Raw genomic sequence first — 23,004 nt, 5'->3', positions numbered from 1 at the left:
GTTAATTTTGGTACGAACCTTATTAGATCTTTCTGACAAAGGACACATTGTCATAATAATACATTCCCGGCAAACACTGGGCAAAAGGGAAAGTCTTAGGTAGTCATATAATGAACAAAAATTAAAGGAATACTCAGGTAATCCAAAGATAAGCTCCTACGGCACTGGGGTTACCTCATGGAGCAGAACTCGTTATTTCATGTGTGAGGGGGGGGGGGGGGGGGGGAATGAGGGGGTGTTGAATGAGAAAAGGGCAGACTACACGATTTTATTATTCTACCAGGTTATCTGTAACCACAGAACTGACCTTCAACCACTCTTTTTATGTATATTTTACATTTACTTTACTAGTTTTGCTGACACCATTTCTTTCCCAACTTGGATGAGCTGATGAACCGGTACCGCTCTCGCTCCTTTGACTCTGTTGAGGGTGCTTTTGAGTAATCTGAAACAGGACCACTGGGTTGTCTCACATTCTGATCCACTGCCAAAATCACCCATTTTCAGCATGCATGAATATCAGTGGAGAATGAGATTTGAACTTGGTGTCTTGAATCTAGAGTCCTCTCTTCTGGAGCTGCAGCTAATCCATCATTTCCCGTCCAAATTCATTTAATTAGGAAAATTGTTTACTTTAGGGTTTAACGGAACATGTTGATCTTACTTGTGGGTCTCTTATCCGAATGTCAGGACTATAAGAACAATTAGACAGATGTGTTTGCAGTGCTTTCACTGTGACCTACAAATTGTTTGTACATAGACTGACTTTCACTTGTGCCTGTTGATGAATACTGTTTGTACCGTTTTACAGTCAAAGCTGTTTTGGGGCTAGGGGCTTGCACTGTACAGTTTAAAAATGTCATTATATTAATTGAAAGGCACAATATTGCTTGTAGTTATTTCTGCCGATATGAATGGATTTTCTTTTCTTGTCAAACTTTATCGTGAGGAGTTTATGTGGATTTGCAGTGTTGTGCCTGGGGTTGCCGATGTTGGTGAGCATTGTCTTATCACTTTGTTCTGTTTCCTTCTACCAGCTCATCTACATGATGGCTACCACATATAACTTTGCTGTTTTGAAGTTTAAGAGTCGAGAAGACTGCTGCACAAAATTCTAAGTTGCTATAGAAGCAGTATACAGAGCTCTACGAGCCGCACTGAGTAGCTTGAACTACCACTGGCATCATGGACTAAAACAGAACTTATTAATCTGCATTTTACAAAAGAATAATTTGTAAATAGCACAAGAAAGCATCATATAGTATCAACACTTAAGCACTCTTTTTAGTATCTTATTTGAATTAACATGACCGCCATAAAGGTGTATGATCTGGCTATTTTTATTTCCAAATACGGGGTCAATACAAAGAATGTCACCAATGGCTGAATTCTATTGAGTAAGGGAAACAAAATAAGTGCTCCGATTCCCGACCCAGAGCGTACAGTTCCAAACCAGCTATAAATCTGCCATTAACACTAATCTCAGATGTGTGGACTAAGAAGCCACTAATTGCTTTTCAATGTTATTGAATAAATTAACTGCTTTCCATGAAGCCAAAAGGCCAACACTAGGGATCTCCCATGAGAATAAACACAAAATCCAAAATGAATGAAGGCGGAACCAAGTATCAGATGATAGCTCCATGTGGTTCTGTTTCAATGGTAGTACTTACATTTAAAAGCGTTGAAATCTAATGAAATGGTTCTTGTCAAAGCCCGCATGATGCATATAGTAAGAGAAATCCATCATTCTAAATTAGAAAGACTTTAGGAGTTGCGACAACCAAGAACCCCAAACTAGAGAAATTCAAAAGGTTTAAAACTATTGGTCTAGTTTTAATAAAAGCCAATTTCAGATGTTTCAGTTGAACTAGACAACATTGCTTGGAACTATTAGGTACAGCTCTGAATCAGGTAAGAAGCTGTTACTTGCGAGCATTGCATTAACTTGGAGGATGACCTGCTGAGGGCAGCAGTGTGCAGCTCAGTTGATCGGAACTGATCATAGTCCCAATTTATTCATTTGCTCATATATTATGCCCCGTTGCAAGATGATGTTATCAATTGATTACTAGCAGAAACCAACCAGAATAGTTAACATGCATCAATGGTTTGTTGCAAAGAGATTGTAATTAAATCAAAAAGTCCAAAAGTTAATTCCTGTGTGTTACATACAATAGAAATTCACAGGAACAGATCAAAGTTTTTATATCAAACCTTTTTCGCAGTCTGCTCCAACTCCACTTCAATTGGCAGAATTCATTTAGATCCACTTTGCCTGGTGCTGCAAATGTGTAATTGTAGGAATTCATGTATTTACCACAGGGTGGCAAAGTTGAATGTACACTGCAAACAGTTTGGCTGCTTTGAAAATTCAAGTGGCTGATACATTTCAACCAAATCAAATTACCTGGTCAGACTAATGCACCATTAATATTGAAATCATATGCCCCTCTCCTATATTTCTTTGTCATGACTTCCCAGTTCAATAAAAGCAACAGAGGCCACCCAGTGAATTGCCTCTCTACAAATAAGTAAGTTTTGGTTGTTACAAGGCACACATTTTTCTAAATTAACTTTTTGTAAATTAAACAAAAAAACTATAATTTCCGGTTTAGGATTCAATGCACTCTCCGGATTAATCGTTTAAATCAGGTTGAAAATATTGGGTCCAATTTAAAATGTTGCTGGTAGTGGAAACCTAGGACATTTGTGCTATGGTTAAAGTAGATGTTATGTTTGCAATGTAATGGCAAATTGCAAAATCCGTTTGAGAGCATCTTTTACATGCAACTCTGCTATTTGTTATTTACTGTTTTTCAAAAGGAGGCAGTTAAGGACACATAGCGGGCTGTGAACATACATGATTTGCAAAAGCAACCTTCTGAGCTAAATTTGCATTGACTGGCATTTTGTACCCAATTAAGTTTTCTAATTGGCTCATTCATATGGAATATCATCAAACAATTCCAGTATTGTGAAAATATATAAGCCAACAGAATTGATTAACTGTTTAAAATATTGGGAGGGGTGCTTTGTGCTCTATGGCAGAACTGCTTTCAGAATCACAGTGAATCATAGAAGTTCTGAAAGGGAAATCATAGTGAGAATAACTTTATTGCCTTAAAGGTACATTGTGCATCAAAAAACATTTGCCTAAATTTGCTAAATGGCCAATTGAATACGGTTAGATCAGCCTTGGTCAATTGAATATGGTTAGATCTGCCTTGGTTCTAAGAGATAAACTCCTTAAGTAGCCAGATCTTGCACCTGACCCATGGCAAAGATGTTTTGGTTGTTGGAAATGGTGAGAAATAGGTTGCTTGGTGTAAGAAGTGATGAGAATTTAGGTTGTCTCCTATCCACCCCCATTCCCGTGAGAAGGATTTTTCTGTGATGCTGGGAATGCACCAGTTTGAGGCTTAGTATGAGATTAAGAGTGATTGCGCTAAATACTAATTTTTTTTCTCCAGTTACAGTGTTGGCAGCTAAATTGTTTCTTGTTAATTAAGTGTAACACATGCGTTTGCCAATTTAAAAAAATCTTCAAATGTGCCATTATAATATTTGTTAACCTCAAAACTGCATGCTTTATGCTTGTTTTTAGTCACCTTTTGTTACAAATTTCCCACATTTCGGCATTATTTAATTTTCTTAATACCGTATTTTGAAATTGTATGTATAGACACTTTATTGACTTTCAATCATTTTTTTCTTCTTATACTCAAAATAAACATGCTTTCTTTACAAAATCGCTGCCTTTTCGTGATTTCCATCATTTTTCAGTGAAGTTATGCTTTTAGGAATTACACGTGTTCCTTTTGTTATTTATTCCAAACCCAGTTTGATTTCATTAATCCACCGTCTCCTTTAGTTGGGAGGGTGGAAACAACGGCCGAACGAACTTCTTTACAGCTTTTAATTCTGCTTCAGAATCATCAGGCAACAAAGGGTACAGGTGATATAGACTGGCTGCGCTTGTTTTCTTTGCTTTCCAGTACAGATACGACTCCAGCAGTAGCTTAACCCGCCCATTGAGGACAATTCATTCTTAATAATAATCAGAATGGGATTCCAACTGAGGCTGTCGGAATCCAGCCCTCTCTTGGTAAAAGTTTTGATATGCTTCAGAATTACAAGGTTTTAAATTATAATTAGCAAACTAGATACTTCTAAAGGATATTGCAGAGTAGCATTCTGCAAATCTGTTTCACATTTATGCAGCTTTCCCCTTTTTATAATGCAAATCTTTTATTGGAAGATAATCCCTACATATTATTTTGGAAGTATAAGAATATACAACACAGCATATCAAATCAATTATATATTCGACAATGAGAATCTGATTGTGACTGGATGTTTGCAGTTCATATAAAGAAAATGTATATTAACATTTTGAAGCAAATCTGAAAGTTACAATTTACCATCATTTGGTTGCCAATAATTGCTTGCCCATTTAATTCGCTCATTTCTGTGTCAATCATCTAATTTTCTCTCCCAGTAATCCCATTGAGCAATCCAATATCAATAGCCCTTCAGTTTCTTGCTTGAGTTGAATAAGGTAGTTCTTATCAGAGATACTTTGGCCAGATATTAGCTAGATGTTTAAAGCTACATAGCAATGAAGCGTTTTTTAATCAGTCAGAAATGTCAGATTTTTAATTTAGATTGAGTTGGACTGGACTCCACGCAGATTAATGTAGTTAGCACAGGTCATTGCTAACTTTGATAGTGGTGGTAGACCAACTGAACTTGACACTTGTGTGAATAATTACATAAGACACTCAATTCTTTGGACAATCATTAAATCCAGAGACTAGTCTAACCAGAAGAGTTTCCATCGATGTAGCCAGCCAAGTCTGTAACTTGTCAGATGGTAGTTAGAATTTTCATTTGGACGATGAAAGCATTTTCTAACCTTCAACTGCATTTGGACAGTGACAGACAAGAAAAAATGTTGAGGGAACAATTAAGCTGGAACTCCCAAGTTATTTGCTCTATAAAACTCATGTTTGAGTTTATATTTTTGAACAGCTAATATTCTGGTCATAGAGACCAGAATCTATAGCATATGGTTGTGTTTCTACAGTAGTCTCACAATACTCCTGATTCTACTTGTAACCTGTCCTTTTCTCTTTCTGATCTCATTTGTTCCTGATCACTCCCGAAGAGTTGCCACCTTTGAAGGGTTTTTTCCTCTCTTTGTCACTTGATCTTCAAATCTGTGCCTCCCTTATTTTGGTCTTTTTTCAATCTTCTTGTCAGTTTCCCCTTGATCAAATGTTTGATGAATGAGGAGCTTGTATTGTGACCCTGGCCCCAGATACTTAAACAAGCTTCTTGACAGTTTTCCTAAGTGCTGGGCAGTCTCAAAGCCCCACTTCTTTTCACAACCTGACGTCCTGCCGCAATTTGTTTTTAAGCTTGTGCAATAGAATAAATATGAAAACAATATGTCATTCGGTGTATCGGTTTTACTTTAAAAGTAGTTTTTGATTAGGTAGTTTTGAGTTGGAAAAGATATGAAAAATAAACTACTATTCAAAGTTGAGTCTAGTGTGTTAGAAGGGAAATTTAAATTAACATTTAACAGAAAAAAGTAAAAGAGAATATAAATGACAATCTGATTAAAACTTCTGTTTTCTAGCTAACCAAAAGTGATTACTTTCTTTGAACCAATTTTCTTGGTTTGTTTTCCTTTAGGAGTATTTTAAGATATTGAGGCAGAGACATTCTTGCCAAAGCTTAATTGCTGAGCATAATTTTTGCAACTATAACAATACTACAATATGACTATTGGGCATCAGCTTGCAGTCATTGATATATATTCCGATGCACCCCTCCTCCATAGCACTCCTGCTATACATTTTCAATGACAGTAAAATGCAGCACTCTCCAGTCTACGTGTCCATAAATTTTATGTTACAGTCAGACAATTATCCCAAGATAACGAGGATTCTCTCATCATGAAAACAACATCTTATGCTTCCTAGAATTTAGGCTGTTGTATACACATACCAAGAAAATATCTTCTAAAAAACAAAATGCTGAATTCAGCTTTGCAAGATGTGGTTCCTAGCTCTGGTTCATGGCTTTCCAAATTTTTCAGGACATGAAACTAGTTTTCAACATAGAGCTTCATGAATTAGCTTTCATATCAATGTTTTCATTGTGTTCACAGCTGTCTATGTGCGATCACAAATAACATCTGGGTTGTCTTACTACCTAGAATGACATAGTCCTTTATGTTACCCTGTATTGTAACCTTGTCTTAACAGCTCGGAGTAATTTGACTAGCAGCATGCTATGCATCTTGACATGCTTACTAGCCATCCTCCTCACCCTTCTCTTCCAGATCCATTTCCTCATGATTTTGTCTGCAAACTGGGCGTACTTGAAGGATGCATGCAAAATGCAAATATACCAGGATCTCAAAACGAAAGAAGAGCAGGAACTTCACGATATCCATGCTTCCCGATCAAAAGAACGACTGAATTCTTACACATAAGAACAACATAGTCCGACATTTGCCAACAGAACCACTGAACAGAAAACCTAGCAGCTGTGACAAATCTATAGACTGCTGTGCAGTGCAGATGTGCTTCCACTAACGAGAGATGTGCAAGTGTTAAGTACAAAACTGAACATCTTCAATGAGCAGTTTGTATTAATTCCTATATTACAAATCATTTCTCAGTTCATAAGATTCTGGGAAAGAGTGCTCAGTTCAGCAGTATTTTTCCATCTTGAATTCAAATTGGAAAAAAAAAAGTATTCTTATAGCCATTCATCTTTTAGTCCAATTCTCTCCCCACTCCCCATATTTCTGGACTAAATTTGCTGTGCAATGTGCATTATAAAGCAGGCCAACAGCAGTGTGATTGGTGGGGGGGGGGGGGGGGGGGAGAAACACTATGTTAGCCAGCAGAAGAAAGCCAACTTTTGGAATCCAAGCAAATACTTCCCGAGTTCACAAATGTCTTGCAATGGAGCCCTTGCATTTTCCATATATATATAGTAGTCTGCTGATTTATTACTGTAGACCATGGCCTTCTTTATTTTATAATTTCATCATTAGAAAATCTAAAATATTCAAGTTAGTTTAATTATGCCTGCTTTTTATATACCCCACCTGAAATTAGTATTTTCCATGTTGCTAATACCCTGTAAGCAAATAGTAAATATAACCTAAAGTATTAACCATTTTAATTACATGCTGTTTAATTTTAAAATAGTTATTGTCATTTATGTTAACCATCGCCACTAATTATTTAGTTTTAGCTAATTTTTGATAGGCAGAATAATCAAATCTATTAAACCTTATTTTTGAGTTAAGGAAGAGACGGCCTCGTTTCTGCAGTATTTTCAAAGATAATAAATGCTAATTTTTAGGTGTTCACAATCTTTCGTTACTAAACATACTCTTAAAACTAATATGCAATAGCAAATACTTGCAGATTTTGATTTTGTGATTTCGAACTAAAATTTCAGTATTTAATCATCACGGTTTAATTATTAGGAATAAAGTGTTGCATTAATATCTTTGCACGCTGTTAACCTTGACAGCTGGCTGTGATGAAATCCAGAAACAGCCATTCTGATAGGCGTGATGTGAAATCCATTCTTACTTTGTAATTAGAGACATTTTTCATATACAGTATTCTGTATATTAAATGACTATAAATTTAACCTGGCAATATAAACCACTTCACAATTACAGACAGATTAACAAAGTTTATGTTTCCATGAATTTTCTGTGGAAATTTACTTTTCAACTTTAGTAGTTATGTGCTAATTCATTAACAATTCAATAAAAGCTCTTTCTTATGAGTGTTAAGTTGTTTAAAGTATTCTTGTACATTTCAGCATGTTAAATTCTTTGTATGTGAGGAAATGAGTGAACAAAGCATGTGGGTAAATTTGTCTCAAATGTTTTCTTTGAACAAAAAATTAGATCTGTTAATATAACAAAATGGTACCCTGGCTTCTTTAGTTGCTTGAAAACATTGTTACCATTGAAATTGCGTGGTTTAGAATCACTTTCTGTAACTTAGCTCTTTTATTATCAGATATGTAAACTATTTCCTACTGCAAGAGTCAGCAGCTTCCTGTAATTCCCTTTTAAATGATGAATAAATCATTGCAGTTAGAATTTTACAATTATGCACATGCATCAACACTCCGGGAAAAAGTCATAATTCTCTTTATTGTTCTTTATTTTGTTATCTCCAATCTTTTTGGTTTCTTCCCATCTTCTCAGTTATGAAATCTGTATTTATTTCACTTTCCTTTTCATACTACCCACGTGCAACCTTTAATTAGTCCTTTCTCTTCTCAATCCACCTTCCTTTGTCCTCATCAGCATCACTGACACACAATAAGTTAGAATACATATAAACAGAGTGAAGAGATAGTTCTAGCATGCTACACTAGGAGTTCTAGCATGCTACACTAGGAGATTCAGATCTGAAGCAATAGGTTAAATCACTCATGCAAGGCATTGATTTTTCTAAAATTTTCTTTCTGTTTTTAGAGATTTTGCATTAAAATTGTATCAATGTAAACATACTACCAACTAGTTAAGTTTATTAGAAACTGTCTTTAGACAGAACTTTTAAAAACATTGTTCCATTAAAATGACATTAATTTTAAATGAACATAAGAATACATTCTGTGATGGGTCTGTGTCAAAACATCTGGTGTTGTTTCACCAGAAATTGTCATCAGTTTCTTCATGGGAAGCTGTGGGACTGTAAAAGAAAAAATATCACTGTAAGAAAGTCAATGTTATTCGTCCCAGCCATAGTCCTCATTAAAACATAATTAATCTGGTAGAGTTTAAATGCAATATATGCTGGAAGTCCAAGGAAAGGCCAAGCTCGGTATCACATAAAAGCAGTTAAAATATTAACACCTCATCACAGGCCCCTTTCACACATCTTATAGCCATTTCTGATTGAAATCACGGCTTGGGAGCAGATTTCCTTCTGTTTCTCTGGTTTAGCAATTCTGTGTGAAACTGAAAGAAATAGGGAAAGGAAGAAAACACTCCAAAAGGCAAAAAGGCATTGTTGTATCAATGCAATTCCTATCCTTCTGTCATCAGGATGAAAACCCCTTGTATACCACTAAAGTTTAGTTTTAGGAAGGAAAAGAATGAAGGAAATTAAAATAAATAAATATGGTGCATTTTGTATGCTAAGTACTAAAGGAGAGATAATGATCTAATTATGGTCTTATTAGACATTTCTAAATCTTAACAACAAAAAGCTAAACACATTTCCCATTTGGGTTACATGCAGACTTTTCAATGAAACAGGATTTGACAGCCCTCATTTATGAGCAGAAAAAACATTCCGTTCTGATATTGCATCTCTGACCGTTGATGAGTTAAATGGGACTTATCTGGATACAGATTTACTTCACATGGATTTAAAAGGAACTGAACGAAGTATGTAAATATTTTCATGTCAGCATTTTCACTTTCTTGGTCCATGCCATAATTAGGGAGTTTTAAAAAAACATTTGTTCGTAGGATGTGGGCATCGCTGGCAAGGTCAATATTGGTTTCCCATCCCTAATTGCTCTTGATACTCTTAAACCGCTGCAGACTAACAGGTACACCCACAGTGCTGTTAGGGAGGGAGTTTCAGGATTTCAATGAAGCGACAGTGAAGGAACAGTGATATAGTTCCAAGTGAAGATGGTATATAACTATGAGAACTTATGGATAGTGGCCTTCCAAGTATAGTTCTTCTAGAGCCTGCAGGTTACAGGTTTGAAAGGTGCTGTCAAAGGAGCCTTGGCATCTTGTAGATGGCACACACTGCAGCTAGAGTGCACCATTGGTGGAGGAAATGGTGCTTGGGACTGCCTTGACATGGATGATGTTCAGCTTCTTCAATATTGTTGGAGCTACACTCAGCCAGGTGTGTGGACAGTATTCCATCACATTTCTGGTTTGTGTTGTAGTCAAAGTAAATTACTTGTTACAGAATTCCCAACCTCTGACCTGATCTAGTAGCCACATTATTTTTATGTAGCTGGTCCAGATAAATATCTAGTCCTCAGGATGTTGACGGTTCGGAATTAAGAGATGGTCATGCCATTGAATGTCAATGGAGAGTTTCTGCTCCCTTTTTGGAAATGATCATTGCTTGGCACTCGTGTGTACGAATGTTGTTTGTCACTTATTAGTCTAAGCCTGAATATGGTCTTGCTACATGCACGCATGGATTGCTTCATTACCTGAAAAGTCATGAATGATGCCCTGAACACAATATGGCTCTGATCATAAATAGCTATAACATTATAGCACAAACGGCTACAATCGCTTTATCACTTCCAAATTAAAGGGAATATTTACACCTTTCAGTGAGATTCAGCAACAGACAAGAGTCACTGGACATGGGCTGGGGTGCATGTTGCAGTACCATCTGTCCCAAATGGGTTAGAGATGCATGATGCAGAACCACCTGTCCTACCTGGGTTGGAGGTGCAGGTTGCAGTACCATCTGTCCTAAATAGTCTGGGGATGCACACTGCAATGCCATCTGCCCTAGATGGGCTGGGGATGCACGTTGCAGTGCCATCTGCCCTACATGGGCTGGGGATGCACGTTGCAGTGCCATCTGCCGTATAAGGGCTGAGAATGCACGTTGCAGTACCATCTGCCCCACATGGGCTGTGGATGCACGTTGCAGTGCCATCTGCCCTACATCGGCTGGGAATGCACATTGCAGTGCCATCTGCCCCACATGGGCTGTGTATGCACGTTGCAGTGCCATCTGCCCTTCATTGGCTGGGAATGCATGTTGCAGTGCCATCTGTCCCACATAGGATGGGGATACATGTTGCAGTGCCATCTGTCCTACATGGGGTGGAGGTTCAGGTTGCAGTACTATCTGTCCTACATGGGCTGGGAATGCACGTTGCAGTACCATCTGTCCCACATGGGCTGGGGATGCACATTGCAGTGCCATTTGTCCTGCAGAGTTGGAGGTGCAAAATAGGAGCGGGAGGTAATTCGGCTCTTCGAGCCTGCTTCGCTATTCATTATGATCATGGCTGAATATCCATCTCAAATAACCTAATTCCGCTTGCCCACCATATTCTTTGATCCCCTTCGCCCCAAGTGTTATATCCAACTGCTTCTTGAAAACACACAATGCTTTTGCCTCGACTATTTCCTGTGGTAACAAATTCACAGGCTCACCACGCTCTAGGTGAAGAAATTTCTCCTCACCTCTGTCCTAAATGGTCGACCCCCATATCCTCAGACTGTGACCCCTGGTTCTGGACACACTCACTTTCGGGAACATCCTTCTTGCATCTACCCTGTCTAGTCCTGTTAAAATTTTATTGGTTTCTATGAGATTCCCTCTCATTCTTCTGAACTCCAGTGAATACAATCGTAACCGATTCAATCACTCCTCGTGTGCCAGTCCCGCCATCTCTGGAATCGGTCTGGTAAACCTTTGCTGCACTCCCTCTATAGCATGAACATCCTTACTCAGATAAGGAGACCAAAACTGCACACAATATTCCAGGTATGGTCTCACCAAAGCCCTGTATAATTGCAGCAAGACATCCCTGCTAGTGTACTCGAATCCTCTTGCAATGAAACAATTTGCCTTCTTTACCGCCTGCTGTACTTGCATGTTTACCTTTACTGACTGGTGTACCAGGACACCCAGGTCTCGCTGCACATTCCCAACTCCTAATTCCCACTTCTATTTTATGGCTAGTGAGATAATACTCTGCCTTCCCGTTTTTGCTACTAAAGTGGATAACCTCGCATTTATCCAAATTATATTGCATCTGCCATTTATGTGCCCACTCACTCAACTTGTCCAAATCACACGTAAGGATCTCTGCATCCTCTTTTTTGAAAAACATTTTATTAAGGCATTTATAATAACAATACAAATATAAACATAGTGCAAAGACCACCTCCCTCCCTCACAAGTCCCACCTCTTCTAAACAATAATCTAACCCCCGCCCCACACCCCACCTCTGCTGACAGTTTTCTCCAAAGAAGTCGACAAACAGCTGCCATCTCCGGACGAACCTTAGCATTGACCCTCTTAGAGCGAACTTTATTTTCTCCATGTCACTAAGCCAGATCTCTGAATTTGGGGGCTTCGAGTCCCTCCATGCTAACAATATCCGTTTCCAGGAGGCAAAGGCCAAGATGTCAGCCTCTCTCACTTCCTGGACTCCCAAATCTTCTTCCGACACTCTGAAAATCGCCACCTCCGGATTCGGCACCATCCTTGTTTTTAACACCATGGACATGACGTCTGTAAAACCCTGCCAAAATCCCCTAAGCTTCGGACATGCCCAAAACATATGGATTGGATTGATTGGATTTGTTTATTGTCATGTGTACCGAGGTACAGTGAAAAGTATTTTTCTGCGAGCAGCTCAACAGATCATTAAGTACATGAGAAGAAAAGGGAATAAAAGAAAATACATAATAGGGCAACACAAGGTATACAATGTACTACATAAGCACTGGCATCGGATGAAGCATACAGGGGTGTAGTGTTAATGAGGTCAGTCCATAAGAGGGTCATTTAGGAGTCTGGTGACAGTGTGAAAGAAGCTGTTTTTGAGTCTGTTCGTGCGTGTTCTCGGACTTCTGTATCTCCTTCCCGATGGAAGAAGTTGGAAGAGTGAGTAAGCCGGGTGGGAGGGATCTTTGATTATGCTGCCCGCTTTCCCCAGGCAGCGGGAGGTGTAGATGGAGTCAATGGATGGGAGGCAGGTTCGTGTGATGGACTGGACGGTGGTCACGACTCTCTGAAGTTTCTTGCGGTCCTGGGCCGAGCAGTTGCCATACCAGGCTGTGATGCAGCCTGATAGGATGCTTTCTATGGTGCATCTGTAAAAGTTGGTAAGGGTCAACGTGGACATGCCGAATTTCCTAAGTTTCCTGAGGAAGTATAAGCGCTGTTGCGCTTTCTTGGTGGTAGCGTCGACGTGGGTGGACCAGGACAGATTTTTGGAGATGTGCACCCCTAGGAATTTGAAACTGCTAACCATCTTCACCTCGGCCCCGTTGATGCTGACAGGGCTGTGTACAGTACTTTGCTTCCTGAAGTCAATTACCAGCTCTTTAGTTTTGCTAGCATTGAGGGATAGATTGTTGTCGCTACACCACTCCACTATCTCCCTCCTGTATTCGGACTCATCGTTATTCGAGATCCGGCCCACTATGGTCGTATCGTCAGCAAACTTGTAGATGGAGTTAGAACCAAGTTTTGCCACGCAGTCGCGTGTGTACAGGGAGTAGAGTAGGGGGTTAAGTACGCAGCCTTGCGGGGCGCCGGTGTTGAGGACTATTGTGGAGGAGGTGTTGTTGTTCATTCTTACTGATTGTGGTCTGTTGGTCAGAAAATCGAGGATCCAGTTGCAGAGTGGGGAGCCAAGTCCTAGGTTTTGGAGCTTTGATATGAGCTTGGCTGGGATTATGGTGTTGAAGGCGGAGCTGTAGTCAATAAATAGGAGTCTAATGTAGGAGTCCTTGTTTTCGAGATGCTCTAGGGATGAGTGTAGGACCAGGGAAATGGATTTGATGTGGACCGGTTGCAGCAGTATGCGAATTGCAGTGGATCAAGGCATTCTGGGAGTATGGAGGTGATGGACATGGTTTGCTGGCCCTCCCACACACCTAGCACACTTGTCCTCTATCCCAAAAAACTTGCTCATCCGGGCCACCATGTGTGCCTGGTGTACCACCTTGAATTGTATCAGGCTGAGCCTGGCACATGATGAGGACGTGTTGATTCTGCTCAAAGCATCCGCCCAAAGGCCTGCCTCGATCTCCCACGCCAGCTCATCTTCCCATTTGCACGTTCGGTTCTCTGTCTGCGTTTCCTCCGACTCCATGAGTTCTTTATAAATATTCGAAACATTCCCCTCTCCCACCCCCGTTCTGGAAACTACCGTGTCCTGTATCCCCCGTGGTGGTAGGAGCGGAAAGGTCGAAACCTGCCTTCGCAAAAAATCCCGTACCTGGAGATATCTGAATCCATTTCCTGCTGGCAGTTCAAATTTCTCCTCTAAATCCTTTAAACAGGGGAAGCCCCCATCTATAAATAGATCCCCCATCCTCTCAATCCTGCTCTCTGCCATCTCTGAAGCCCCCCATCCGGCCTTCCGGATGGTTATTGCTGATTGGAGCCCAGGCCGATGCTCCCTCCACTGCTCCTAGACTCTCAGGGCTGCCACTACCACCGGGCTTGTGGAGTATCAGGCCGGCGAGAACGGCAGAGGTGCCGTTACCAATGCCCCCAATCTTGTGTCCTTGCATGATGCCGTCTCTACTTGCTCCCACACTGACCGACCCCCCCCCACTACCCACTTCCTAATCATGGCTATATTTGCCGCCCAATAATAGTTGCTAAAGTTCAGCAGCACCAACCCATCCTCCCATCGGCCACGCTCCAGCAACACTTTCTTCACTTGCGGGGTTTTTCCCGCCCACACAAAATCCAAAATCATCTTGTTTACTCAGTTAAAAAAGGCCCTTGGGATAAAGATGGAGAGGAATGAAAAACAAACAGAAACCTCGGGAGGACCGTCATTTTCACGGTCTGTACTCTCCCTGCCAGTGACAGCGCGAGCATGTCCCACCTGCGAACGTCCTCCATCTGTTCTACTAGCCGGGTCAAATTTAGTTTATGTAGCAGCTCCCATTCCCTTGCCACCTGGACTCCCAAATAACAAAAGCACCCTCCCACCACTCAGAACGGCAGCTCTCCCAATCTCCTCTCCTGCCCCCTTGCCTGGATCGCAAACATCTCTCTTTTCCCCATATTCAATTTGTACCCCAAAAACCGGCCAAATTCCCCTAAAATCCTCATAATCTCTCCCATCTCCCCTAATGGGTCGGAAATGTACAGGAGCAGGTCGTCGGCGTATAGCGAGACCCTGTGTTCTACCCTCCCTCGGACTACCCCGTTCCAGTCCCTTGAAGCTCTCAGCGCCATCGCCAGTGGCTCTATGGCCAAAGCGAACAGCAATGAGGAGAGGGGGCATCCCTGCCTAGTCCCCTGGTGCAATTTAAAATAGTCTAACGTTCACCGATTCGTTCGGACACTCACCACTGGTGCCTGGTACAACAACCGGACCCAATTAATAAAGCTCCGCCCAAACCCGAACCGCCCCAACACCTCCCACAAATAGTTCCATTCCATTCAGTCGAAGGCCTTTTCTGTGTCCATCGCGACCACTACTTCCAACTCCCTCCCCTTTGGGGGCATCATGATCACGTTTAAGAGCCTTCTAACGTTGGCAGTTAGCTGCCTGCCCATTACAAACCCCGTCTGGTCCTCCCCTAACACCTCTGGGACACAATCTTCTATCCTTGAGGACAGGATTTTAGCCAACAGTTTGGCATCAACGTTCAATAGTGAGATTGACCTGTATGACCCGCATAGCTCAGGGTCCTTCTGCCGCTTCAGGATCAGTGAGATAGAGGTCTGTGACATTGTCGGGGGAAGAATCCCCCGCTGCCTAGCCTCATTAAACGTCCTCACCAGCAGCGGGCCCAACATCTCAGAGAACTTCTTTTAAAATTCCACTGGATAGCCGTCCGGTCCCGGGGCCTTACCCGTCTGCATGGCCTCTAGCCCCTCTGCTATTTCTTCAATCCCGATCGGGGTTCCCAGCCCATCCACCCACCCTTCCTCCACCCTCGCAAAACTCCAGCCCTCCCAGAAACTGCCTCATCCCTTCTACCCCAGCTGGGGGTTCCGACACATATAGCCGGCAGTAAAACTCCTTAAGCGCCCCGTTCACCCCTGCTGGGTCCAAGACCGTGTTCTCAGCTCTGTCCTTCACTCTACCCATCTCCCTGGCCGCCTCCCTTTTCCTTAGCTGGTGTGCAAGCATTCTGCTGTCCTTCTCTCCATACTCATATATCGCCCCCCTCGCCTTCCTCAGCTGCTCCACCGCTTTCCCTGTAGACAACAGACCAAACTCCATCTGTAGCCTCCGCTGTTCCTTCAATAACCCTGCCTCCGGGGCCTCCACGTATCTCCTGTCTACCTGCTCCCTCCACCTTCCTCCTGTGGGCCTCTATCGATATTAGCTCCCCTCTAACCACTGCCTTCAGCACTTCCCAAACCATTGCTGCCGAGATCTCCCAGTGTTGTTTATTTCCAGGTAGTTCTGGATGGACTCCCTCACACCCCCTCGTCTGCTAACAGTCCTACGTCCAATCTCCATTGCGGTCGCTGGCCCCCTTCCTTACACACCCGTAAATCCACCCATTGTGGGGCATGGTCCAGCACAGCAATCGCCGAATACTCGGTATCAACCACCCCTGCCAGTAGAGTCCTGTTCAGGATCAGAAAATCGATCCGGGAGTATACTTTATGTACATGCAAAAAGAAAGAAAACTCCTTCGCTCTTGGCCGACCAAACCTCCATGGGTCTACCCCACCCATCTACTCCATGAACCATTTTAGTTCCTTCGCCATTGCTGGCACTCTCCCTGTCTTTGAGCTCGACTGGTCAAACCTTGGATCAATGACCGTATTAAAGTCCCCCCTCCCATGATCAGCTTGTGTGAATCCAGGTCCGGGATCTTCCCTAACACCCGTCTTATAAACTCTGCATTATCCCAGTTTGGTGCGTAGACATTCACGAGCAACACCGGTGCCCCCTCCAGCTTCCCACTGACCACAATATACCTGCCCCCCATATCCGCAACTATTTTCCCCGCCTCAAATGACACTCGTTTATTAATCAGGATCGCAACCCCCCTAGTCTTAGAGTCCAACCCCGAGTGAAATATCTGCCTGACCCACCCCTTCCTCAATCTGTTACCCTCAGATGTGTCTCCAGTAGCATTGCCACGTCCGCCTTCAAACACCTCAAATGGGCAAACATGCGAGCCCTCTTAACCAGCACAGTCAGCCCTCTAACGTTCCACGTGATCAGCCTGATCGGGAGGCATATCGCCCCCCCACCCTGCCGATCAACCATCACCTTTCTTAGGACAGTCTCCAGCTCGCGCCCCCGCAGGCCTGTCCATCGGCACCCTTCGTCCTCGACCTCCCATTTGTCTCCCAGCAACAATCCCTCCCCTGTCAGAAGGGCAATTCCCCCCCCCCCCCCATTAACAGCCCAACCATTCCAACAAACGTATCATCTGCTCAACCCCCGCTGCGCTTCCGTGAGCTAGCCCGCCCAGCTAGCCTGGTAGTTCCCCCCCTATGGCGCCAAACATCCTACTCACTATTGTTTCCCCCCCTCCCCCGTTCGGACATACAAATTCAAAAAGCACAGTTCCAACCAAACAAAGAAAAGACAAAGAAGATCCATCCACCCTTCCAGCACCAGGTTAACTTACAGAACTGAGCAAAAGCCCAAGAATCAATATAAAAAAACATTTCACATACAGTTCAAAAGCGAGAATAACTTAAAAACAAAATCAATACAGCATTACCCGTCCCAAGAGTTCAGTGTCCTCAGTCATCTGCCAGCCCTTTACTTTTAATAAAGTCCATCGCTTCGTAAGGCTACTCAAAATAGCGTTCCTGATCTTCAAAAGTGACCCATAAATGAGCTGGATATAATAATAATAATAATAGCTTATTGTCACAAGTAGGCTTCAATGAAGTTACTGTGAAAAGCTCCTAGTCGCCACATTCCGGCACCTGTTCGGGAAGGCCGGTACGGGAAGCAGCCCAAACTTCACATTCTTCTTGAAAAGGGCCGATTTTACTCGGTTGAATCGCGCTCTTCTTTTTGCCAGATCCGCACCCAGATCCTGGCAGATGCGCAGCATGCTGTTCTCCCACTTGCAGCTCCGTGTCTGCTTGGCCCACCACAAAATCTGTTCCTTATCCAGGAACCAGTGCATTCGCACCACCATTGCCCTTGGCGGCTCGTTCACACGCGGTCTCCTCGCAAGCATTCTGTGCGCTCTATCCACTTCCACGGCTCGAGCAAACGCCCCATCACCCATTAACTTCTCAAGCACATTCGCCACATAGGCCCTTGCGTCCGTTCCCTCGCAGCCCTCAGGGAGGCCGACGATCCTCAAGTTCTGATGACTGAACCTGTTCTCCAGGTCCTCCATCTTCTCCTGCAGCCTTTTCTGCTGATTCCTCATCAGTCCCACCTGTAACTCCAGCGCAGTTAGGTGTTCCTCGTGCTCGACCACCTTCTCCTCAACCTTCTGAATCGCCCGACCTTGGGCTTCCAGCCCCTGCTCCAACCGGTCGATCGATGCCTTGATCGGGTCTAGACCTTCCTCCTTTTGCTTGGCGAATCCCTCCTGAATAAATGTCACCAGCTGCTCCGTTGACCCTGCACCTCCGCCATGTTTTTCTGTGCTGTGGGTTTTACACGTGCCTTCTCTACTCGATTATTCCTTCTTATATGACTACTTCTGGTCCACGTCTCCATATACCGGTGTGGGATTCCTCCTCACTGTCCCATCCACTCCCGATTTTTCAAATAAAATTCAAAAAAAGTTGGAGAAAAAGGTCCAAAAGATCCGTCACGAGCGGGAGCTACCAAATGTGTGGCCTCCTACTCCATGGCCGCCACCGGAAGTCGGATCTCTGCATCCTCACAGCTCACTCTCCCGCCCAACTTGGTGTCATCTGCAAATTTGTAGATATTACATTTTGTGCATCATCGAAATCATTAATAAATATTGGGGTCCTAGCACCAATCCCTGCGGTATCCCACTGAGAAGATGGTTGTGGTGGTTGGAGGTCAATCAGCTCAACTCCAGGATATCACTGCAGGAGTTCCTCAGGGTAGTGACCTCGCCCCAACCATGCAGAGCAGCACGGTAGCATTGTGGATAGTACAATTGCTTCACAGCTCCAGGGTCCCAGGTTCGATTCCGGCTTGGGTCACTGTCTGTGCGGAGTCTGCACATCCTCCCAGTGTGTGCGTGGGTTTCCTCCGGGTGCTCCGGTTTCCTCCCACAGTCCAAAGATGTGCAGGTTAGGTGGATTGGCCATGATAAATTGCCCTTAGTGTCCAAAGTTGCCCTTAGTGTTGTGTGGGCTCACTGGGTTATGGGGATAGGGTGGAGGTGTTGACCTTGGGTGGGGTGCTCTTTCCAAGAGCCGGTGCAGACTCGATGGGCCGAATGGCCTCCTTCTGCACTATAAATTCTATGATAATCTATGATAATCTACAGCTGCTTCATCAATGACCTCCCTTCCATCATAAGGTCAGAAATGGGGATATTTGTGGATGACTGCACAATGTTCAGCATCATTCATAGTATCATAGAATTTTACAGTGCAGGAGGCCATTTAGCCCATCGAGTCTGCATTGGCCCTTGGAAAGAGCACCCTACCCAAGCCCACAACTTCACCCTATCCCTGTAAACCAGCAACCCCACCCAACCTTTTTGGACACTAAGGGCAATTTAGCATGGCCAATCCACCTAACCTGCACATCTTTGGACTGTGGGAGGAAACTGGAGCACTCGGAGGAAACCCACGCAAGCATGGGGAGAGCATGCAGACTCCACACAGACAGTGAACCAAGCCAGGAATCGAACCTGGGACCCGGGAGCTGTGAAGCAACTGTGCTAACCACTGTGCTGCCTCGTGCATTCGTGACTCCTCAGATAATGCAGCAGTCCATGTCCAAATACAGCAAGACCTGGACAATATCGAGGCTTGGGCTGACAAGTGGCAAGTTACATTCACACCACATAAGTGCCAGGCAATGACCATCTCCTACAAGAAAGGATCTAACCTCCGCCCCTTGACATTCAATGGCATTACAATCGCTGAATCCCCCACAATCAACATCCTGGGCGGGTTACCATTGATCAGAAACTGAACTGGACTAGCCACATTAATATTGTGGCTACCAGGGCAGGTCAAAGACTAGGAATCCTACGGCAAGTAGCTCACCTCCTGACCCCACAAAGCCTGTCCACCATCTACAAGGCACAAGTCAGGAGTGTAATGGAATACTCTCCACTTGCCTGGATGAGTGCAGCTCCAACAACACTCAAGAAGCTCAACACCATCCAGGACAAAGCAGCCCGCTTGATTGCTCCCCCTTCCACAGACATTCAAACCCTCCATCACTGATGAACAGTGGCAGTCATGTGTACCATCTACAAGATGCACTGCAGTAACTCACTAACTTCCTTAGACAACACCTTCCAAACCCATGACCATTACCATCTAGAAGGATAAGAGCAGCAGAAACCTGGGAATCCCACCACTTGGAGGTTCCCCTTCAAGTCACTCACCACCCTGACTTGGAAATATATTGTCGCTCCTTCACTGTCGCTGGGGCAACATCCTGGAACTCGCTCCCTAACAGCACATTGGGTGTACCTACACCACAAGGACTGCAGTGGTTCAAGAAGGCAACTCACTGCCACCTTCTGAAGGGCACTTAGGGATGGACAATAAATGCTGGCCTAACCAACGAGGCCCACATCCTGTAAATGAATTTTAAAAGTCATTGCCTGCCAATTTGAAAAAGACTAATTAATTCCTACTCTTTGTTTCCTGTCAACCATTTTTCTATCCATCTCAATACACTACCCCTATACACTTTAATTTTACCTGCAAATCTCTTGTTCGGGACTTTGTCAAAAGCCTTCTGAAAGTCAAAATAAACCACATCCACTGCCTCCCCCTCATCAACTCTACTAGTTACAACCTTGAAGAATTCCAGTAGATTTGTCAAACATGATTTTCCCACCATAAATACATGCTGACTCTGTCCAATCCTGCCAGGTTTCCAAGTCTCTCCTACATGGGCTGGAGGTGGACACTGCAGTCTCTTCTGTCCTACATGGGCTGGAGGTGCATGTTGCAGTACCATCTGTCCTACATGGGCTAGGGGTGGATGTTGCAGTACCATCTGCCCTACATGGGCTGGAGGCAATGTTGCAGTACCATCGTTGCATCCTGCAGTACCATCTCTCCTACATGGACTGGAGGTTCATCTGACAGTATCATTTCTTCTACTCCTCTATGAGCACTCACTTATCACCACAATCATTTATTTAATAATACTTTAATGTAAACTGAAATGCATGGAACAACCAGATGTGGCACAACCATTTGTCATTGCAAATTATCTATGTTGGCAACAATATTTTGAAAAGAAAACGTGGGCTCAACTTCTCCAACATATTCTATTTGACAGTCATAGATTCCCTACAGTGCATGAGGTGGTCATTTGGCCCATTGAGTCTGCACAGACCCTCTGAAAGTGCACCCTACCTAGGCCCAATCCTACGCCCTATCCCCGTAACTCCTTAACCACACCTAAGCTAACCTTTGGACACTAAGGGGAAATTTAGCATAGCCAGTCCACCTAACCTGCACATCTTTGGTCTGTGGGAGTACCCAAAGGAAACCCATGCAGACACGGGGAGAACTCCACACAGTCACCCAAAGTCAGAATCGAAGTTGGGTACCTGGCGCTGTTGTTATGGGTCAGAGAATCCCAAAGTGTATCATGGAGTTCACCTGACCCACAACTTTTAATAGATTGTGGTATGGGGAGCACACGGCTCACTCTACAGGTATGGTACAGCAGAAATGGACCAGTATTTTTTAAAACAAAACAATGTTTATTCTATGAACTCAAGTTAACCTTTCTAAAACAAACAGTGAACATCTTAGCAACCAGTAAATCAAATACACTCCCCAAAGAATACAACACTAAGTAATCCTTTAAGCTGTCCTTTTAACATCCAAAAGACTTAACAAACCTTTAAACAGGAGCACATTAGGTTCACATTCACTATTGAGAACATTTATAATTCTGAATTCACCAAATGATCCAGAGGTAGTCTTTGGATGGCAGAGATCAACAGGACAGCTTTTTGTTTAACTTCAGCTGCAGCTCAGTGGAAAACCCAGACACACCCAAGCTTTTTCTCAAAGTGAAACGAAAAAGCAGAACCAGAGCTCAGCTCCACCCACACTCTGACATCACTGCAGTAACATGAGCAGCTAACCATTTCTTAAAGCGACATTCTCATGACACTGTAAGAGAGCAGTGTTAACCACCATGCTGCCCTGCCGCCCCAAATCAGTGGTGCAATTTTAGTTTTTCCATAATAAATATGATAGATTGTGTTCCTTTTCTTTTTTGTGTTGTTAACTTTAAAAACACGTTGTGAATGTAACTCTAAAGTTTGGCTTTGTCCTTACCTCCCAATTTTCCCATCAGACAGTGTTTGGAGTAGAGAACTCTCTTCCGATACATCCTTTTCACAGCTCTGAAAAGAAAAATGCCCCAAGGTACTTCAGAGAGATGCAATCAGGCAAAAAGGAACAATGAGGCATGGACAAAGAAATGCATTTTAAGGAGATCCTTAAAGAAAGAGATGGTGGAGGAGGAATATCTGTAAATGATGGGGCATAGGGAAGGCAGGGAGAGGTGAAAGAAGAATGGAGAACAGGCCAGAGGCAGAGGAACAGAATTTGGGCCGTGCTGCAGGAGATTAGGGATCAACTTAAAATTTGATCACTGAGGATGTGGAAACCAACACAAGTCAACAAGGACAAAGGTGATAAGTAAACTCAACTTGGTAAAGGAAAGAAGATGGGCAGCAGAATTTTGGTTAAGCTGTATTTTATGGAAGATGAGGAACAGGAGGCAGGCCACAATAGGATTGTAATAGTTACCCTTAGTAATGTCTGTAATACTAGAAAGTTGGAACTACGCAGTGTTTGTCATGGAGTGATTCAGTAAGTGGAAAATCCGTAATGATAGCAATCTAAGTACGGCCGCGAACTGCCACTTTCCCTTTAAAAACCTAATTCCTCTCTATCAGAAGCATGACTACTTCCCCATCTGTAACATTGTTCATCTCAGCCTCTATCTCGACTCCTGCTGAAACACCTCATTCATATCTGGGTCACCTCCCGACTAAATTATTTCATGGTAATCCTCCATGAGCTCAACCAAACCCTGTTGTCCATATTTTATTCAGCATTAGGTCCAACTTGCCCATAGTCTCTGTTGTTGGT

General features: G+C 43.2%; 2 protein-coding genes across 10 annotated transcripts in view; one reads left to right on the top strand and one right to left on the bottom strand.

Annotated features, from left to right (window-relative positions):
* The window catches only part of gpm6bb (glycoprotein M6Bb), a 285,202-nt gene extending 277,042 nt beyond the window's left edge, over positions 1-8,160 (top strand). For 3 of the 4 annotated variants that reach the window (XM_072514106.1, XM_072514104.1, XM_072514103.1), the window contains one exon: positions 6,356-8,160. In XM_072514106.1, coding sequence (XP_072370207.1) covers positions 6,356-6,508 — 153 coding nt within the window. In that variant the 3' untranslated portion in view covers positions 6,509-8,160. Of the gene's footprint in view, positions 1-1,037; positions 3,753-6,355 lie in introns of those variants that run through there. The other variant, XM_072514105.1, reaches the window with a different exon arrangement.
* A 27-nt stretch (positions 8,161-8,187) lies between these two features.
* Positions 8,188-23,004, bottom strand: part of ofd1 (OFD1 centriole and centriolar satellite protein) — a 173,823-nt gene continuing 159,006 nt past the window's right edge. For all 6 annotated transcript variants that reach the window (XM_072514094.1, XM_072514093.1, XM_072514097.1 and 3 more), the window contains exons 22-23: positions 22,183-22,250; positions 8,188-8,750 (exon numbers count right to left, since the gene is read on the bottom strand). In XM_072514094.1, coding sequence (XP_072370195.1) covers positions 8,708-8,750; positions 22,183-22,250 — 111 coding nt within the window. In that variant the 3' untranslated portion in view covers positions 8,188-8,707. The remainder of the gene's footprint in view (positions 8,751-22,182; positions 22,251-23,004) is intronic.

Source organism: Scyliorhinus torazame, chromosome 8 (genome assembly GCF_047496885.1).
Source record: "Scyliorhinus torazame isolate Kashiwa2021f chromosome 8, sScyTor2.1, whole genome shotgun sequence".
In the NCBI taxonomy this organism is placed as follows: domain Eukaryota; kingdom Metazoa; phylum Chordata; class Chondrichthyes; order Carcharhiniformes; family Scyliorhinidae; genus Scyliorhinus; species Scyliorhinus torazame.
This window is presented reverse-complemented; position numbering and strand designations above follow the sequence as displayed.